This window comes from Cynocephalus volans, chromosome 12 (assembly GCF_027409185.1).
Source record: "Cynocephalus volans isolate mCynVol1 chromosome 12, mCynVol1.pri, whole genome shotgun sequence".
In the NCBI taxonomy this organism is placed as follows: domain Eukaryota; kingdom Metazoa; phylum Chordata; class Mammalia; order Dermoptera; family Cynocephalidae; genus Cynocephalus; species Cynocephalus volans.
This window is the reverse complement of record NC_084471.1, coordinates 21,982,229-22,003,488: the sequence shown is the minus strand read 5'-3', so window position 1 is coordinate 22,003,488 and position 21,260 is coordinate 21,982,229. Positions and strand designations below refer to the sequence as shown.

The 21,260-nt window shown below is 37.4% G+C and overlaps 1 protein-coding gene across 1 annotated transcript in view; it reads left to right on the top strand.

Annotated features, from left to right (window-relative positions):
- Positions 1 to 21,260, top strand: part of PARPBP (PARP1 binding protein) — an 86,583-nt gene that overhangs the window by 2,322 nt on the left and 63,001 nt on the right. Inside the window, exon 2 of the mRNA XM_063074702.1 lies at positions 1,359 to 1,514. Coding sequence (XP_062930772.1) covers positions 1,362 to 1,514 — 153 coding nt within the window. The 5' untranslated portion in view covers positions 1,359 to 1,361. The remainder of the gene's footprint in view (positions 1 to 1,358; positions 1,515 to 21,260) is intronic.

Below are 21,260 nucleotides of genomic sequence, written 5' to 3'. Positions count from 1 at the left end.
TTCAATGAGGTAATCAGTATTAAACTCTTGGAAAGTATCTGGCAGAAGTACCAAGTAAGCTTCTAATTATTAGCTATTGTATTGGTTATCTATTTGGGCTGGACTCAACTAGGTAATTCTTCTGCTGGTCTTGCCTGTGATCACTTGTTGCTGCATTTCATCTGGCAGTTGGACTGAGGTTAGATAGTCTAAGGTAGCCTCATTCACGTCGATGAGTTGGTGTTGGTAGTTACCTGGAGTGCCTTGTTTCTCCTTCACATGGCCTCTCCAGCAGACTAGTGTAGACTTCCTCATACAGTAGTTTCAGAGCATCAAGAGACTGAGCTGAAGTTAGAAGGCCTTCCTTATATTGGAGGCCCCCAAGACCATCCCCAGATTGGATGATGTGCTAGGAGGATTCAGAGGACTCAGCATATAGTCCTCATGGCTATGATTTATTGTAGCAAGAGAATACAAGCAAAATTAACAAAGGGAAAAGGCATATGGGGTGAAGTCCAGGGGAGACCAGGTGTAAGCTTCCATAGGTCCTCTCTTAGTGGAGTCACACAGGACATGCTTAATTCCTGCAGCAACAGGTTATGACAACACATGTAAAATGTTGTCTATCAGGGAAGCTTGTTAGAGACTCAGTGCCCAGGATTTTTGTTAGGGGCTGAACACATAGGCATTCTCTGTTATGTACCAAAATTACAGACCCAGAAGGAAAGCAAGTAATCAGTATAATCTATATGGTTTGTACAGTTTAGCACAGTGAGCTACTCTTATTGGAAAACCTCCTGAAATCTGCTTCAAAGGATATCAGTCAGGTCTGCTGTATTAACTGTGCACAGGCTCTTAAGGCCTAGGCTCAGATTTATCAAGTCATTCTTGCCACATACTGTTGGTCAAATCAAGCCATAAGGCTGGTCCAGATTCAAATGGGTGGAAAAATAGAACACTTCTTTTGGGACAACATAGGGATGAGAGGAAATTAGTTTTTTGTTTTTTTTTTTTCAATCTACCACAAATATTACCACCTCTCAAATATATTTTAAATACACCTTTAATTAGCTATATCTGTTCTTGTAATGATAAGTTTGCAGAAATTACATGTCTGTTTTGTCTGATTTTTCTGAATTTTTAAGGTTGGATTTTGTTGTTTCAAGAGATTTGGCTTAAGAAAACCAAAGGAGAGGAAAATATGATTGGGCACCGATTATGTTATTCTGTTTTCCTAAATTTAATTAAAAGCAATCTTGGTAAATATTAAATGACTCCTCACTTACTACTTATTTTTCTCTTTGCTTGCTTACATGTGTTTAATGTTAATTTCCAATTAAAATAAGTCATTTCAACTTTCTGTTCTGTCTAACTTTAAGAAAATGGCTGTGCTTAATCAGAAGTCTGTCTTGGATATGATTAAAGAGTTTAGAAGGAATTGGCACACTCTTTGTAACTCTGAGCGAACTACCCTATGTGGTGCAGACTCCATGCTCTTGGCATTGCAGATTTCCATGGCAGAGAACAACAAACAGGTTAGTAAACAACATTTACATTAACTTTTCTTTAAAATAGAATTTTGCTTGCTGCGCATTTGAATAAACTTAAGCTAAAATACATTAATTTCTTTGCAATATATGCCCTCCTGTGATAATACACTATTTCCACAAATGCCTCTGCATATCTGTGTCACAATATTGCAATTGGATTTGAAATGATCTGTTTCAAAATTAAGGCCTTCATATGTATAATTGAACACGGGACATGCATGATTGATGTTTTATGGTCGTAAGGTTAACATGCAAATATTATGATTATTATGGTTACAATTATTTTTATTTAATAAGACTTCCTTTGTTCCCTAAAAGAAGTTCTAGAAGGCACACATAAGTAATGCTTATTCAAATATAATTATAAAGTATTTTATGTCTAGTTTTGTACCCTATGGTATGGATTAATTATTCCTAAGTCAAGCAGTACGTCAGAATCAAATTTAAAAAATACTGCCTACTGTGCCCCAATCCTGGAAATTCTGATTCTTCTAATCTTCACTGAGATGACAGAAACTGCCCTACATAATCTCCCCAAAGTGATTCTTATGTAGGTAGCTTGGGCCAAACTAGTGTTTGGAATGAGCCCTAACTAAAGGGCTAGAAGTGTTCAGGTGAGAGGAGGATGAATGTAGGCTAGAGTGGTAAGGAAAAGCTTCTTAATTTTAGAAAGATTTTAGGTAAAGGAAAGGGAGGATTTAGAGGAGGGATGAAAAAAGGAAAAGGTCAATTCAGAAAAAGGGTCAAAGGGGATCAACATTATGGTATGAAGTTAATAAAGATACTGACTAGAGAAGAAGATTTTTGAAGGTGATTGGTTTCAATGGGTGGTTTCAATAGTGAAATGACATTCTGATGAATTATTTTTATCTTATATGTTAGTAGTTTCCAGAGTTTTAGATTTCACAGATGAGTAAAATTTCCAAAAAATATTAGACACTGACAGATTTGACCATTTCTCATTTTGGCAAATAAGGCCATTGAGAAAAAATAGTTACTACACATTATCATCACTTTGAAAAAGGAAGACTATTTTAACACCTAAAAATTGGAAGTATATAATCTTGAAAAATGGGATAGTTTTTCCTATACACGGATAGTTGGCAGTTTTGCATATTGAAAACAATGTACATTAAGATAAATTTTGAATGTAGAAAATATTTGACAAAATTTTATCTTATTTTATGTAGTCATTTTAACAAGTATTGATTGAGGTTTTACTATGTGTTAGACATCATTCTAAACATTGGGAATACAGCAGTGAAGGAAATTTTTGTTCTTATGGAGTTAATCTTCTAATGAGGAGATATAGATAGTATTCTAATAAATATTTAGTAATTTAGGTCATAATAAATGCTACAGAGAAAAATAAAACAAAGATGCAACTAAGGTTGAAATGGAGGAGTTGTTGCAATTTGAAATAGGGTGGTCAGGGAAAGCCTCATCTAGAAAGTGCCATGGGGATTTGTGTGGCAGGGGACTACCAGGTGAAGGGAATAGCAGATGCAATGTCCTTGAGGGGGGAATATGCCTGTCATGTTCAAGGACCAGCAGAGGCCAATACAGCTGTTTATATAAATGTTAGTTTCCTCCCCTCCACGGATTTTTTTTTTCTTTTTTTAAGTTTCTACTATGTGCCAGGCATTGTGGTGGGTGTTGGTGTTAAAATGGTGAACAAAACCAGACTTGGCTTCTGCCTTTCTGAAGCTTATTACCTAGTGGGTAGGGCACACATTAAGTAGAGAATCATACAAATAAATGTAAAATAATAGCTGTGAGAAGTATATGATTATGGTTTGAGACCAGGTAGTTGACCTGGTTGGAGAGATCAAGCTGAGCCCTCAAGGAAGGAGAGGAATTAACTAGACAAAGAAGAAGAGGGCAAGATAAGGATAGGGGAACAGCATATGCAGAGGTCCTATGGCAGGAGAGTACAGATAGAGTTTGAGAAATGCAAAATGACAAGTGTAGCTGAAGGGAGGGCTGATGATTACATGTTCAATTTGTCTGTTCCTTGTTTTTAATCATAGTCATCGTTAAAAATCAGTTTCACATAGGTATATTGAAAAAAATGGAAATAGCACTTTTTTAACTTATTATTTTGAAAAAATGTTAAACTTGCAGAAAAGTTTCAAGAACATTACACTGAATTCCTATATGCCCTTCACTTAGACTCAGCAATTATTAATATTTTGCCACATTTGCATGTTATTTTTATATGTATGTATGTATAAATATATAACTATATAAACGTATATAAATATACACATCCGTACATATTGTACCCATTCATATACATATACATACATATTATATTCTGTACAAACCGTTTGATAGTAAGCAGACATCATGAGCCTTTATCCCTTAACACTTCAGCTTATGTCTCTTCTATCCAATGCTACTGTCTTATATGAGTATAATCACAGTATAATTGTTAAGTTCAGGAAAGTTAACATTGATGGTATTCTATTATTTAACATACAGTCTATGGTCATTGTATTTCACCAATTGTCTAATTATGTTCCTTATAACAATTTCCTCTAATCCAAGATAAGGAATTGCAGTTAGCTGGTATCTCTTTAGTCTCTTTTAATATAGATCAGCCTACCTGTCTTTCATGACTGATATATTCAGGAATACAAATCATTCATTTTGTAGAGTGTCCCTCAGTATAGGTGTTTATATTGTTTCCTTGTGCGTATTAAGCATTTTTGACAGAAATAACATGTAAATGATGTTGCATCCTTTGAGTGCATGGCATTAAGAGGAACATGATACCATTTTGTCCCATTATTGGTGATGTCAGCTTTCACTTGATTATGGTCAGTTGACTTAAGTCTGCCACATTTCTTCAATATAAAAGTATCTTTATTCCTTTTGTAATTAGTGACTAATCTATAGGGGAGATACTTCGTGACTGTGTAAGTATCATGTTCCCTAAAAAGCTTTCACCCACTCATTTTAGTATTGATGATTCTTGCCTGCATCCATTATTACTATGACAAAAAGATGCTTTTCTAATTCTACCATACCTGTTCTATAATTAGCTTTTACTATACAGAGCTTTTTTTTCACCTTAATTGTCAGCATAGGCCTCCCAAAATTCTTTTTTTACTTAATGGTTTATAATCCATTACAGTCACTATTCATTTTGCTGCTTAAATTGTCCCTGAATTGGCTGATGGGAGCCGCTATTGTCTAGCTCTTGTGTCCTTTAGACATGTGTCTGTTACTTTGATTACTTCTAAACTTTATGGCACCAGGTCTTCTAGGTACATCTTGCTCTTTTTCTGCCCTATTCTTAGAACCAGACATTTTTCCAAAGAGACTTGGTTTCTTATAGTGGAGAATGGTATTTAGAAACCAAGATGTCTGTGTTCTAGGTTTAGTCATTGCTACTGGGTGGTTGTTACTTCTTTGCTCTTTCAGCAGACAGCACTAGGAATTATATTTTTCACAAGTTAATGTTTATACCTCTAATTCCAATCCAACATGATATTTTTCTTATCTTCTAGTATTGTTCCTTATCTTCCAATATTGTTTCTTTCCTTTTCCATGGAAGCAATGTCCTGGATGCTATTTAATGCTCTTTTAGTCAATTCAGAATATGTTAGATAAGTTGGGGGGAAAAAAAACCCAAAAAACAAGAGACTTCATTCAGTGAGAATACTAGGCTAAGTCCCTAGTTCCCCCAAATTGCAGGAAGATTAATGTAGGGCACACCTGTAGCTCAGGGTCCTTGATCATACAACAGGGAAAAGTTAGGAATTCATTTGAAAGGGACTTTATCAGGGATGCTGAACTCCCTGAGGGATGATTTTTGGGCTTTAATGCTATGAGCAATGCAAAAGAATATAGAAGTTATTGACCAGAGAATGGCGTGAAATAATATTTTAGAAATAGAAATATGTAGGTATATATAAATCCAGGGAGAAGAGTCTGGAGATCAGAAGACCAATTAGGATGCTGTTGCAAACCTAGACATGAGATCATAATGGTCTGGACTACTGCTGCAGCAGTCAAAATGGAAAGGAAAGAATGGGTCTGAGAAGTATTCCAAGGAAAATTTGGTAAGACTGGTTGTTTGATCAAACATAGTGAACAAAGGAAGTCAGAATTAGAAATCATGCTCTAGATCATTTGAATGGCCGGGAGAGTAGTTTTGCCATTGCCCTGAAAAAAATAAAATTGGGAAAGGGAACCTGTTTTTTTAGGTTGCAGTAAGTGGTGTTGAAGGGGGACTAGGCAGGGAGATTTAATTTGAAACAATGTTAGAATTCAAATAGAAATGTTTGTGTTTTCCAGAGGACTGCATTATTCTTTGGCAACATGTTCTAATATCTGATAGTCTTTATAAGCAGGGATTGTATCTTTGTCTTTTTTCCTGTATTATTTTACTCAATATCAATTTCCAGAATCAGTAATAAGAATATAGGCTAAGTTGTTAGATCTGTGTGTTTACTCATGAGAATTTAGGGAAAATCCTGAATTACCTAAAAAAATAATATCACTTGTCTCTAAAGAAAGAAGTAAAGCAAATTTGTGGAAAGATAGCTCACAGGAGATAGGTCATTTGTTTTTAAATTCAAAGTCATGAAATGGTTCTTAATTAGTTCCAAATGTAAGTGATATGTATTACAAAAGTTGATTTTTGTATGTCAGTTGTTTGAGATTTGGAATCTAGTCTACTGAGGAAACAGTAACATAAGTGATGATTAGGTTCCCAGACAATCATACAAAAGCCTACTTTAAATTCATAATGTAGATGAAATAGTGTATGTTTGTGATGAGAAATGGAAACAGTGCTGTCACTATACCACTAATTTAACAGACTGTTTGAATTCACTTTTTAAAAAAAAAAGTTGTCTTGTGAGCTAATGTTTGAGAAGAAGCAGGTTTATTTAGAGGAAGATAATTAGGTAGATATTTGTAGGGATTTTGAAAGGGATATTTGCAAACTTTAAAGTGAAATGGCACTGATTCCATTTCTCTCTTTAAAAAAATGTTAAAATTATTATCAAAGTTAAGCAGAAGGAGTAATTTTCTATAAGGCTTCATTTGAAAAACAGCAGTTCCCTGTACTCCACCCTCTCTTTCTTCCTCCTCATTTCTTTCTCCCCATTCAGAGACAATGACTTAATTTTTAACTGATTCTTTTGGTATTTGCTTTCATTCATTCACTCATTTATCAAATGTTTATTGGATTACTGCTTTGTGAGTCACATGATTCTGTGCATTGTGGCTAAAGTAGTGAAATAAAATCCCTGTTCTTTCTTTCATACAACCTTGTACCTACCACAATATTCATACTTCTTGCCCACCTTCCTCATCCATCTTCCCAATATAGTTATATTGTAATTGTGATTAGCTCAACTTTCAGTATGTATGTTATATGGCCACTAAAATGCTATTGGTAACCCTCCTTCCTTCCTTCCTTTCTCTCTCCCTCTCTCTCTCTCTTACTGTTTATTTTTATGTATTTTTGTGGGTACAGTGTGTTGTTTCAATACATGCATATACTATACATTGATTCACTTAGGGTAAATAGCATAGCTTTGTACCCATTAATTCACCATTTCCCCTCCCCCAACCCCACACCTCTCCTCCTGGCCTCTGTTTTTCCCCCTAGATGTTTTGTTTGTTTGCTTAAATTTCTATATAGTTTTTACTTAATGTCTCCAAAGTCTCCCCTAGTTATATAAATGTCCTGTCAATATATTCAAACACATGTAAGTATTCTGTCTCTAATCTCTTTGAAGAAATCCTTTCTGGACTCTTCTAACTACTTCATTTCTGGATTAATTAACCTCTAGGCTTGCTTGCATTGAATGTAGGAGTGGTAAGTTTTTAAAGAGCTTGACTACCTGAAACTGTCTTTATTCTACTCTTATATGATGGCTTGGTTGGGCATTTAATTCTCTCATATTGATCATTTTTCCTTAGGATTTTGTCATACTAATTTTTGATCCTTTGTATGATATGAATTTTTTTTTAATTTAAATACTGGAAGTTTGTAGATGCTCGTCAATCTGGCACTCATGTCCTTTTGTTCTTGAAAATTTTTATGATTTAAAAAAATTATTTTTTTTGATTTCTCTTTTTTTGAATTCCTATTAAATGTTAAACTTTCTTTTATTAAAACTCTTATTTTTCTTACTTTTTTTCCATTCTTTATATTTTGTTCTACTTTTTAATTCCACTTTTTGTTTAGCTTTTTTTATGGTTTATAATAAATTTTATTTATGCAGTCTCTATAATTACACCATTCTTTTACAAGTAACAAGTTTTACAATTTTTTAAGATTACTTTTCCTGTAAATTTTCTAATGTCCTCGTTTTCTCAATATGAATCATAATTCCATAATCTTCTTTAGCTGTTTTTAAATAGACTTTATTTTTCAGAGCAGTTTTAGGTTCACAGCAAAATTGAGGAGAAAGTATAGAGTTTCTATATATAGTAGTCCCCCCCTTATCTGTGGAAAATATGTTCCAAGACCCCTGGTGAATGCCTGAAACTGTGAATATTACCAAATCCTATATATACTGTGTTTTTTCATATACATACATACCTATGAGAAAGTTTAATTTACAAGTTAGGCACAGTAAGAAATTCACAACAATAACTAATAATAAAGTAGTACAACTTTATACTATAATAAAAGTTATGTGAATGTGATCTCTCTCAAAATATCTTGTGCTATACTCCCCTTCTTGTGATGGTGTGAGATGATAAAATGCCTGATGAGAAGAAGTTAGGTGAATGAGATAGGCATTGTGATGTAGTGTTAGACTACTGACCTTCTGACAATGTGTCAGAGGGAGGATCATTTGCTTTGGGTAATCTTGGATCACTGAGCCATGATGATGTTGATGGCTGGGTGTTAGGAACAGACTATTTAGATGACTAACAGGTGGGTAACGTATAAAGGGTGGATATTCTGGACAAAGAGATGATTCATGGATCAGGATGGAGCAAGATTTCATCATAATACTCAGAACAGCAACACAACTTGAAACATATGAATCGTTTATTTCTGGCATTTTTCATTTAATATTTTTGAACTGTGGTTGTCCATGGGTAACTAAGAATTTATTTTTTATAGCTACTATAAATGGGATTGTTTTCTGGATTTCTTTTTCAGATAGTTTGTTCTTAGTGTATAGAAACACTACTGATTTTTGTATTTTTATTTTATATCCTGCAACTTTACTGAATTCGTTTATTAATTCTCACCATTTTTTGGTGGAGTCTAGGGTTTTCTGTATATAAGAACATGTTGTCTGCAAACAGGGACAATTTAACTTCTTCCTTTCAAATTTGGATGCTTTTTATTTCTTTATCTTGCCTAATTGATCTGGCTAGGACTTCCAGTACTGTATTGAATAGAAATGGTGAGAGTAAGCATCCTTGTTACTGATCTTAGAGGAAAAGCTTTCAACTTTTCACTTTTGAGTATGATGTTAACTGGGGATGTGTCACATTTGGCTTTTGTTGTGTTTAGGTACATTCTTCTTCACCTAATTTATTGAGAATTTTTATGAAAGGATGTTGAATTTTATCATGCTTTTTCTGCATCTTTTGAGATTATTATCATTTTTATTGTTCATTCTGTTAATGTGGTGTATCATGTTTATAGATTTGCATATGTTGACCCATCCCTGGGATAAATCTGACTTGATCATCATGAATGATCCTTTTAATGTGCTTCTGAATCTGGTTTGCTAGTATTTTGAGGATTTTTGCATCTGTGTTCACCAGAGATCATTGGCCTGAAATTTTCTTTTCTTGTAATGTCTTTGTCTGACTTTGGTATCAGGGTAATGTTGGCCTCATCAAATAAGTTTGGAAATATTCCCTCTTCTTCAAGTTTTTGAAAGAGTTTTTAAGTACACATGGAACATTCCCCAGGATATGTTGGGCCATAAAACAAGTCTTAACAAGAGATTGAAATTATATCACGTATCTTTTATGATCACAATGGTATGAAACTAGAAATTGGTAACAGGAGGAATTTCAGAAAATTCACACATATGTGGAAATTAAACAGTGTGCTCCTGAATAACTAATTGTTCAAAGAAGAACTAAAAGGGAAATTAAAAAATATCTTGAGATAAAATGAGAAGATAACATATCAAAACTTATGGGATGGAGCAAAAGCAGCTCTAAGAGAGAAGTTTATAGCAAAAATTGCCTACATCAGAAAAGAATAAAGATGGTAAACAACCTGTTTCACCTCAGGGAACTAGAAAAAGAAGAGCAAAACTAAGCCCAAAATTAGCAGAAGGAAGGAACTAGTAAAGATCAGAACAGAAATAAAGAGATAGAGATTAAAAAAAGCAATAGAAAAGATCAAGGAAACTTAGAATTGCTTTTTTGAAAAGATAAATAAAATCAACAAACATTTAGCTAGACCAACCAAGGAAAATAGAAGACTCAAACAAAATCAGAAATGAAAGAGGAGACATTATAACTGATAGCAGAGAAATAAAAAGGATTATAAGAGACTACTGTGAACAATTACATGCCAACAAATTGTATAAACTAGAAGAAAGGGATAAGTTCCTAGACACATAGAACCTCTAAGACTGAATCAGGAGGAAATAGAATATCTGATCAGACCCATAACAAGTAAGGAGATTGAATTAGTAACAAAAAGTCTTCCATCAGAGAAAAGCCCAGGACATGATGGCTTCACTGCTAAATTCTACCAAACGTTTAGCTGATACCAATCCCTTTTCAAAGTCTTCCAAAAAAAGAAGACTAGAGAATACAGTTGACCCTTTAACTACACAGGGATTAGGGGTGCTGATCCCCCATTCCCCGCATTCAAAATCTGCATGTAACTTTTGTTAAGTATGTCATGCACACACCCCCTCACCATGGCTGAACTGCACTGCTGTGTGCCTGAGCTTGGGGGTGGGAGGGAGAGTACTGTGTTGTTACTTAAGTAGTAGTTAAGTACATAACGACTAACAGCTTACTGTTAGGTAGGCTACTAAACAGTTTTACACTTGAAAAAATTTTGGTTACGTATGTTTTAATATATTTATTGAAAAAAAATGTGCATGTAAGTGGACCCTCACAGTTCAAACCTGTGCTGTCCAAGGGTTTGTTGTTCTTCAAATTCATTTTATGAGGCCAGTACATATTCTGTTTTTAGACATTTTTTGTTTATATCCTTTGATTATTTTACTATTGAGTTATTTTTTCTCTTTGTTATTCTTTGAAAGAGTCTTATATGTATTTTTTTTTTTATTGAATCATAATTGATTATACATATTTTTGGGATTCAGTGTTGACATATGATGATCAAATCAGTATTACTAGTATGTATATTGTTACAAATTGTACTTATTCTTTATGCCCTTTGTCCAGTCTCTCCTATCCTCCTCTCTCTCCCGACTCCCACCACCGATAACCCTGGATTTCTTCTCTCCTTCTGAAAGAGTAATGGTTACTCTGTTGATTTGTTGCCTAGATGATCTGTCCAATGTTGAGAGGTGTGTTCAGGTCCCCCAATATTACTGTAGAGCAGATGCTTCTTCTGTCACTCTGGAATGAGCTTTGTGGAGAGAGACATCCTCTTTTTTCTTTGGTCTCTGCTGGTGACTCTCCTTGTGTCAATGCACTCCAGTGGCTGGTGGACCATCTGCGTGGTCATTGTGATGTCTAGCCACTTTCATGGCATCCATGTTTACAGTGGTGGCTGTGGTGGGCCACCCACATGGAGGTGATGTTTTTGGCATGCTCCTTGGTGCTGGTGGTGTGCCTGGTTGTGGATGGAGGGTCTGGTCCCCGACTCCATGCCTCAAGTTCTGTGGCAGCCCCAAGGCGCTGGTGGTGTGCCTGGGCCAGAACTAATTTTTTGTCCTTTGCTTACTTCTAAGATGGGAGAACTTCCTGTGGGAACCAGTACTTGAGCTGTGTGGTTCAGCTAAATTGCTGCTTTGCTGCTGTTTCCCTAGGGAATGCTTTTTGTGCAGCTCGGGGTTGAATGGTTGACCTTATAGGTACTTCTGGCTCTCCAGAGACTAGGTGCATCTGGGTTGTGTAGAAACTCTGATCTGGGCCTGAGTTTTTTCATCAAACTGCACCCCATGCAATTCTGCATTACCGACCAGTCTCCTCTGAGTGGTCTTGTGCTGATTGGAGGGCAGATTGGCTGTCTATGCTGTGTCCCAGTGTTCTCCCCGTGGGCCCGTCTCCCCCACCACCTGTGCTCCAAACACTTCCCATGGGACAGACCCTGCACCGGTCTCTTGTGATGACTCACTGGCCTCTGAATGGCTCCCCTTTTCCAGCTGTTCTGGTCCCTTGCTCCTGCGTGGGTTTACAGGATCCCTATTAGTGGTCTTGCTGTCATGGGGGCCACCAAGGCCCTCTTCTCCCCTGCCACCTCCAAGCAACTCCATCTGAAGGACACAGCTGCGGCTTCTGCTGGCTCCTGCTCCATGCACTCAGGAGCCCCAGCCTTAAAGTGGCCATGGCCCTAAATGTTCCCAGTAGTTTTTTCTTTCTCTCATCGTGGCTTCTCCTGCCTTCATGAACTCTGTAGGTCTCTCCTCCTCTTCCCCTGAGCTCCAGCAGCCCCAGCTTGGCTGTTGTTACATTTTTATAGTTGCAAATTTGTTGATTTGTGGGATAGAGTGCCACCATCTTGACCAGAACTCCTCTTATATGTATTTTAGATACTCTCTTTGTTATACACTTTGTTGATATTATAGTGGAGGCAAAACGTTACCTCTCCCTTTTTAGGGTTTTTTGGCTGGTGTGAGAATTTAATCGACATAAGACAGGTCAACAGAAGAAAATCATACAGGTTTATATAATACAAGTTTTACTTGGCACAGGAGCTTTCATGAGGAAATGCAGACCCAAAGACTAGTTAGAGTTGGACACTTATGTACTGAATTAGGCAAAGAGTAGTGAAATGAAAATGTGACAAGGTAAACGGGCTTGGGTAGTTAATTGGATGGTGAAGTGGCTAGGAAGATAAGGGTCAGTTTAACAAGGCTTGTGTGACAGGTTTCCCTCTGCCTCTACCTCCCATTCTTGATGATAAGAATGTTACTTTTCTTCTGGTATAGAGAGGACATATTTCACATGGGAGTTTCATCTCCTGCTTTTAAGAAACAGAAGGAAGTTCAAAATGATCTTCTTGCACATGCATTTTTCAAGTGCTTTTAACCCAAATTTTCAAAATGCCAAGTGGTATTCCTTTAGCATCTTCCGGTGTACTTCAGATCCCTGCGCTGGCCAGCTGCCAAAAAAAAAAAAAAGTGTATATACATTTTTTTGTATGTATGTATATGTGTATATTATATGTATATTTTTATGTATATATATATATATTTTATGTGTATATATATAGTGCATCATTTGCTTCTTTAACTTACCATCCCATTCATATTCTTAGTCTCAATGGTATATATCATTATTCACTCAGTCACTGAAGCTGGACACCTGAGGGTCATACTTTAGTCTCTTTCCTTTGTTTCCCATTGCAATCTCTAAGTGTTGCCAATTTTACTGCCTGAGTTTTTTTTTTTTTTTTTTTTAATTTGTCCTTTTCTAGTAGTGTGAGGAAATTACACTAAGGTAAGTAATAGATTCTGAGGGTATTATATAAATAGAATAGTTTAGCCAAGTGTTGTTAAATCTTGGTGACCACACACCAGAAAATAAGAAGAGAGAGAAATTGAGGTGATTCTTAAGAATCAGTATTATACAGTGATTGAAAGCTATTATTCTGTTAATATTAGATCATGTTCAAATCACCTCCTTTTGTTTGTTTCTCTATGAATTACTTTTAATAAATACGTTTTATCAACAAGCAAAGTGAAATAGGCCCTGAAAAAAATTTGGTTACCTTTGTAAAAATCTTGATATATTGAAATATTCAACCCAGGTCAGTTTTTCTTCAGAGCTTGTCTGTGTAGCAGTCACTCAGATTCTCTTTCTACTTGCTAATTCAGTGTGAAAGTTCAGATTCTGAGTGGGAAAGAAAAGGAGAGGTGAGTTGCCTCAGAGCTTTTCGCAGTTTGTATATGTGTGTGCGTGTGAGCAGTGCAGATGGTGGGTTGCAGTTCAGTTTTTTTTGGGGGGGGGGGGCTGGCTGGTATGGTAAACCAAACCCTTGACCTTGATGTTACAAGGCTGTGCTATAACCAACTGAACTTACCAGCCAGCTCTGAAGTTTGGTTTTACTTCAACTCTCCACATACAGTTAGCTTAGGCATCAGTAATAAAAGGGTGGAGTTATTATATATATCCTTTACTTACATCTTTTATCTTGTATTTGAGCTCTATTTAGGTTTTTAATTCTCTGAAGTTTGAGAGTGTGTGTCCTAAAGTATAGTCCTTACATCTGAATTTGACTACAATAAAACTTTTGAATACCTAGTAGAGTTGTTAGTTTGTCTAATGGCATGTTTCTTTCCTTAACTGCTTATGTGGGAGAAAAAGTTATATTAAAATAATCTTTGCGTTTTAAATTTTTGGCATTTTTTTGAGAGGGCAATTTCTTTATTTTTTATTTTATTTTTTATTTATTTATTTTTTATTTTTTTATTATTTTTAAAAATTTTTTTTATTTTTTAAAAAATTTTATTTTGTCGATATACATTGTGGCTGATTATTGCTCCCCATCACCAAAACCTCCCTCCCTTCTCCCTCCCCCCCTCCCCCCAAACAATGTCCTTTCTCTTTGCTTGTCGTATCAACTTCAAATAATTGTGGTTGTTATATCTTCTTCCCCCCCCCCCCGGTTTTTTTTGTGTGTGTGTATGTGTGTGTGTGTGTGTGTGAATTTATACATTAATTTTTAGCTCCCACCAATAAGTGAGAACATGTGGTATTTCTCTTTCTGTGCCTGACTTGTTTCACTTAATATAATTCTCTCAAGGTCCATCCATGTTGTTGCAAATGGCAGTATTTCATTCATTTTTATAGCTGAGTAGTATTCCATTGTGTAGATGTACCACATTTTCCGTATCCACTCATCTGATGATGGGCATTTGGGCTGGTTCCAACTCTTGGCTATTGTAAAGAGTGCTGCGATAAACATTGGGAAACAGGTATACCTTCGACTTGATGATTTCCATTCCTCTGGGTATATTCCCAACGGTGGGATAGCTGGGTCGTATGTTAGATCTATCTGCAATTGTTTGAGGAACCTCCATACCATTTTCCATAGAGGCTGCACCATTTTGCAGTCCCACCAACAATGTATGAGAGTTCCTTTTTCTCCGCAGCCCCGCCAGCATTTATCGTTCATAGTCTTTTGGATTTTAGCCATCCTAACTGGGGTTAGATGGTATCTCAATGTGGTTTTGATTTACATTTCCCGTATGCTGAGTGATGTTGAGCATTTTTTCATGTGTCTGTTGGCCATTTGGATATCTTCCTTAGAGAAATGCCTATTTAGCTCTTTTGCCCATTTTTTAATTGGGTTGCTTGTTTTATTCTTGTACAGTTGTTTGAGTTCCTTATATATTCTGGATATTAATCCTTTGTCAGATGAATATTTTGCAAATATTTTCTCCCATTCTGTTGGTTGTCATTTAACTCTTTTAATTGTTTCTTTTGCTGTGCAGAAGCTTTTTAGTTTGATATAATCCCATTTGTTTATTTTTCCTTTGGTTGCCCGTGCTTTTGGGGTCGTATTCATGAAGTCTGTGCCCAGTCCTATTTCCTGAAGTGTTTCTCCTATGTTTTCTTTAAGAAGTTTTATTGTTTCAGGGTGTATATTTAAATCCTTAATCCATTTTGAGTTGATTTTAGTATACGGCGAGAGGTATGGATCTAGTTTCATTCTCCTGCATATGGATATCCAGTTATCCCAGCACCATTTGCTGAAGAGGCAGTCCCTTCGCCACTGAATAGGCTTGGTGCCTTTGTCAAAGATCAGCTGACAGTAAGTGTGTGGGTTGATTTCTGGATTCTCTATTCTATTCCATTGGTCAGTGTGTCTGTTTTTATGCCAGTACCATACTGTTTTGGTTATTATAGCTTTGTAGTATAGCTTAAAGTCAGGTAGTGTTATGCCTCCAGCTTTATTTTTTTTGCTCAGCATTGCTTTGGCTATGCGTGGTCTTTTATTGTTCCATATAAATGTCTGGATAGTTTTTTCCATTTCTGAGAAAAATGTCTTTGGAATTTTGATGGGGATTGCATTGAATTTGTATATCACTTTGGGTAGTATGGACATTTTCACTATGTTGATTCTTCCAATCCAAGAGCATGGGATATCTTTCCATCTTCTTGTATCCTCTCTAATTTCTCTCAGCAGTGGTTTGTAGTTCTCATTACAGAGATTTTTCACCTCCTTGGTTAACTCAATTCCTAAGTATTTTATTTTTTTGGTGGCTATTGTAAATGGGCAGGCTTTCTTGATTTCTCTTTCTGCATGTTCACTATTGGAGAAATGAAATGCTACTCATTTTTGTGAGTTGATTTTGTATCCTGCTACTGTGCTGAAATCATTTATCAATTCCAAGAGTTTTTTTGTAGAGGTTTTAGGCTGTTCGATATATAGGATCATGTCATCTGCAAACAGGTACAGTTTGACTTCATCTTTTCCAATCTGGATGCCCTTTATTTCCTTCTCTTCTCTGATTGCTCTGGCTAGTACTTCCAACACTATGTTGAATAGGAGTGGTGAGAGTGGGCATCCTTGTCTAGTTCCTGTTCTTAAAGGAAAAGCTTTCAGCTTTTCCCCATTCAGGATGATATTGGCTGTGGGTTTGGCATATATGGCTTTAATTATGTTGAGATACTTTCCCTCTATACCTAACTTATAGAGGGTCTTTGTCATGAATGAGTGTTGAACTTTATCATATGCTTTTTCAGCATCTATAGATATGATCATATGGTCCTTGTGTTTGAGTTTATTAATATGGTGTATCACATTTATTGATTTGCATATGTTGAACCATCCTTGCATCCCTGGGATGAATCCCACTTGATCGTGATGAATAATTTTACATATGTGTTGCTGTATTCTGTTTGCTAGTATTTTAGTGAGGATATTTGCATCTATATTCATCAAGGATATTGGCCTGTAGTTTTCTTTTTTGGTTATATCTTTACCTGGTTTTGGTATCAGGATGATGTTTGCTTCATAGAATGAGTTTGGGAGATTTGCGTCCATTTCAATCTTTTGGAATAGTTTGTAAAGAATCGGTGTCAATTCCTGTTTGAATGTTTGGTAAAATTCTGCTGTGAATCCATCTGGTCCTGGGCTTTTCTTTGTTGGGAGCCTTCTGATAACAGCTTCAATCTCCTTTATTGTTATTGGTCTGTTCAAATTTTCTACGTCTTCACGGTTCAGTTTTGGGAGCTTGTGTGTGTCCAGAAATTTATCCATTTCCTCCAGATTTTCAAATTTGTTGGCGTATAGTTGTATATAGTAATCTCGAATGATTCCTTGTATTTCAGATGAATCAGTTGTAATATCGCCTTTTTCATTTCTAATTTTTGTTATTTGAGTCTTCTCTCTTCTTTTTTTTGTTAGCCATGCTAATGGTTTGTCAATTTTATTTATCTTTTCAAAATACCAACTTTTTGATTCATTGATCTTTTGAATTGTTTTTTGGTTTTCAATTTCATTCAGTTCTGCTCTGATCTTAATGATTTCTTTCCGTCTGCTAACTTGAGGTTTGGATTGTTCTTGTTTTTCTAGTTCTTTAAGGTGAAGTGTTAGGTTGTTCACTTGCCATCTTTCTATTCTTTGAAAGTGAGCGTTTAATGCAATAAGTTTTCCCCTCAATACTGCCTTTGCAGTATCCCACAGGTTTTGGTATGATGTATCATTGTTTTCATTAGTTTCAATAAATTTTTTGATTTCCTGCTTGATTTCTTCTTGGACCCATATGTCATTAAGTAGAATGCTGTTTAATTTCCATGTGTTTGTATAGTTTCCAGAGTTTCGTTTGTTATTAATTTCTAGTTTTAATCCATTGTGGTCTGAGAGGATACATGGGATAATTGCAATTTTTTTTGAATTTATTGAGACTTGATTTGTGACCTAATATGTGATCTATCCTGGAGAATGATCCATGTGCTGCTGAGAAGAATGAATATTCTGAGGTTGTTGGGTGGAATGTTCTGTAGATATCTGCCAATTCCAATTGGTCTAGAGTCTTGTTTAGATCTTGTGTTTCTCTACTGATTCTTTGCCTAGATGATCTGTCTAATATTGACAGTGGGGTGTTCAGGTCCCCTGCTATTATGGTATTAGTGTCTATCTCCTTGTTTAGGTCTAATAGAGTTTGTTTTATAAATCTGGCTGCTCCAACATTGGGTGCGTACATATTTATGATTGTTATGTCTTCTTGATGGATCAGTCCTTTTATCATTAAGTAGTGTCCCTCATTGTCTGTTTTTATGGTTTTTAGTTTAAAGTCTATTTTGTCAGATATAAGAATAGCTACTCCAGCTCGTTTTTCTTTTCTGTTTGCATGGTAAATCTTTTTCCATCCTTTCACTCTTAGTCTGTGTGAATCTTTATGGGTGAGGTAGGTCTCTTGTAGGCAGCATATAGTTGGGTCCTGCTTTTTGATCCAGTCAGCCAGTCTGTGTCTTTTAATTGGGGAATTTAAGCCTTTTACATTAAGAGTTGTTATTGAAAGGTGTTGATTTATTCCTAGCATTTTATTGGTTGTTTGGTTGTCTTAGGTGTCTTTTGTTCCTTGCTTTCTGATTTACTGTTTGTTTTCTGTGTTTGTTGGTCCCTTAGGTTGTAGATAGTGTTTTTGTTAGCTTGTTTTCTCTTCCTGAATGCCATTTTTATTATACTAGCGGGTTTAGATTTTTCTTGGCTTTTTATGGCAGTGGTAGTTATTTTTCAGGACCCAAACCCAGTACTCCCTTGAGGATTTCTTGTAAGGGTGGTCTTGTGGTAGTGAACTCCCGCAGTTTTTGTTTATCTGAGAAATATACTATTTGCCCCTCATTTCAGAAGGATAGCCTTGCAGGGTAGAGTACTCTTGGCTGGCAATCTTTGTCTTTTAGTATTTTGAAAATATCATCCCATTCCTTTCTAGCTTTTAGGGTTTGTGATGAAAAGTCTGATGTTAACCTGATTGGGGCTCCCTTATAGGTGATTTGACGCTTCTCTCTTGCAGCTTTTAAGATTCTCTCTTTGTCTCTGAGTTTTGCCAATTTGACTATGACATGTCTTGGAGAAGGCCTTTTTGGGTTGAATACATTTGGAGATCATTGAGCTTCCTGGATCTGAAGATCTGTGATTTTTCCTATACCTGGGAAGTTTTCTGCCACTATTTTGTTGAATATGTTTTCAATGGAATCTCCATTTTCCTCCCCTTCTGGAATACCCATGACTCGGATATTTGATCGCTTATGGTTGTCTGATATCTCTCTCAGATTTTCTTCAATGTCCTTGATTCTTTTTTCTTTCTTTTTGTCTGCTTGTGTTATTTCAAACAGCCCATCTTCAAGTTCAGAGGTTCTCTCTTCAACTTCGACAAGCCTGCTGGTTAAACTCTCCATTGTGTTTTTTATTTCGTTGAATAACTTCTTCAGTTCAGCAAGTTCTGCTACATTTTTTTTCAGGACATTGATTTCCTTGTACATTTCCTCTTTCAGATCCTGTATACTTTTCCTCATTTCATCATGATGTCTAGCTGAGTTTTCTTGTATCTCATTCAGTTTCCTTAGAATTATCACTCGAAATTCCTTATCAGTTATTTCAAGGGCTTCTTGTTCTATAGGATCTAGAGTTTGAGATTTATTAACTTTTGGTGGTGTACTTTCTTGATTTTTTGTATTTCTGGTATCTTTTTTTTGGTGTTTATTCATTGTGGCAGGGGCTTTCACAGTTCACCGGTTTGAGACTAATGACTAACTAGGATGTTGCTGTGGTTGCCAATTTCGTATGGCTACCTCCGTGACTGCTCAGTTGGCCTCTAGTGCCTTGTGTGTGTGGTTGCCTCGGGTCTTGTGCTTCTCCGGGGAGCCACCTTTCTGGTCAGCTTGGACTCTGCTGGGCTGGTGGATCACGTACCACAGGGTGTGTGATCTCTGTTGAGCTTTCACTTCCTGTGCAGGACTTCTCCCTGTTCCGTGTGCTCTGGCCCAGGCTGTTAGATCATGCAGTGGCGACCCCACCGGGTGTGTGGTTTCTGTCGAGTCTCCGCCTCCCTGGCCGCACGTCTCCCCACTCTGTGCACACTGTGCTGGGCTGGGGCGTGTCTTCTGCACCCCTCGTCTATCAGCTGGGCCTTCAAGACCCTGCTCGGCACCGCCTCGCCCAGGAAGTCTACCAGCTTTCTGCTAGGCACAGACGACCGGTCTCTCTGGGTGCCTTTGTAGCACTATGTAGATCTTTCTCGGGTCTTGTTCACCTTTGTATCCCCCCAGTATAAACCGAGTCTAGCGCCCACCTGCAGCCTGGTCTCCGTCAGGTTCAAGCGGACTTGGGAACTCTCCTACCACACTATTCCCAACCAGAAATTCGTTAGGCTTTTTTCCAAACTGGTGGCCGCAGAGATGGTATTTGCCTCCCAGTAACAGGGAGTTTACCTGGGGCCGGAGTCCAGGGTGTGGTGGAGTGACAGTTGGCCCGCCTGTACTTCCTTGCCCTCCCGACACTGGCCGGGACGCCCCCCCCGCCCGCCACCAGCCCCGCCAGAGAACCGCGGAGGGAGTGGGAGCGGAGGCCGGTCTGCAGGCTCCGGAAAGCCCTGCGCCAGGGTAAGCAAGTGGGAGGGCTCAGTGATGGCCGAGCACGGAGGAGCTGCCCGCACCTGGGAAAATGGAGGCAGCACCGGGAGGTGAGTGGCCTGGTGGTGCAGGCGGGAGCCGCGTGGGCATCCACCCCCCGAACAGAGCTGTGCCAGGGATCACTCACAGTGCTGTGCCAGGTCGGGCGCTTGCTCTGTCTCTGGTTTGCCGCCTTTCCCAGTTCTCGGCCGCTGCCGCCTCGGGCTGTTCAGTCGCGGCGCGGCTCGGGCGCTCCCAGGAATCTTCTTTAATGCCGGCCTGAAACCTCGAATCCTGAATAGGGCAGCTGGCCGCCTTCAGCGCGGCCCTGGCCTCCGGGATCCTGTCTGCATCCACAGCAGCCCTGGCGCCGTGTTCCCTGTTTCGAGACTCGCTTTTGCAGCTAAGAAACAGTTCTTTTCCTGCTCCACACTTCAAAGCTGTTGCCTGTAAATGAGGCAGCCTTTCCTGCCGGGGGTAAAGTGGCGGTCACCCCCCACGACTGGCCAGCAGCAGCAGTCCTCCCTTAAGAGATGGCGAGAGGAAGGTCCACAAGTTTCCCGGCTGCCTCGAGAGGGCAATTTTTTAAAAAATTGAATTGTATAACATCTCTTGAAGTTTTATACTGCTAAAGTTTTAACCTATTATAGATTCATTGAGGACTACTGACTTCATTATTTGGCAAATATATATGACTTCGTTAGGTGGTAAATAATATTTTGGCCTTTTATTTCTTTGGAATTGGCTTCATAGTTTGAATCTGTCTGGCAATTACGTTATATAGGATATTTTTCACCTTAAATAGTTGTATTAAAAGGGTTACAGATATTCCATTGCATGAAAGAGATGAAGGTATTAATTTTATAACTTCATGGAAAGCAATCATAGCATCTGTAGTTGACTTTCGGACTTGAAAATGACCTAAGAGTTACTTAACAAATAATAAGGAACAGGTTTTTAAAATTGTATTACATTCATCTACTACCCTCCTAACAAGCAATTATTTTA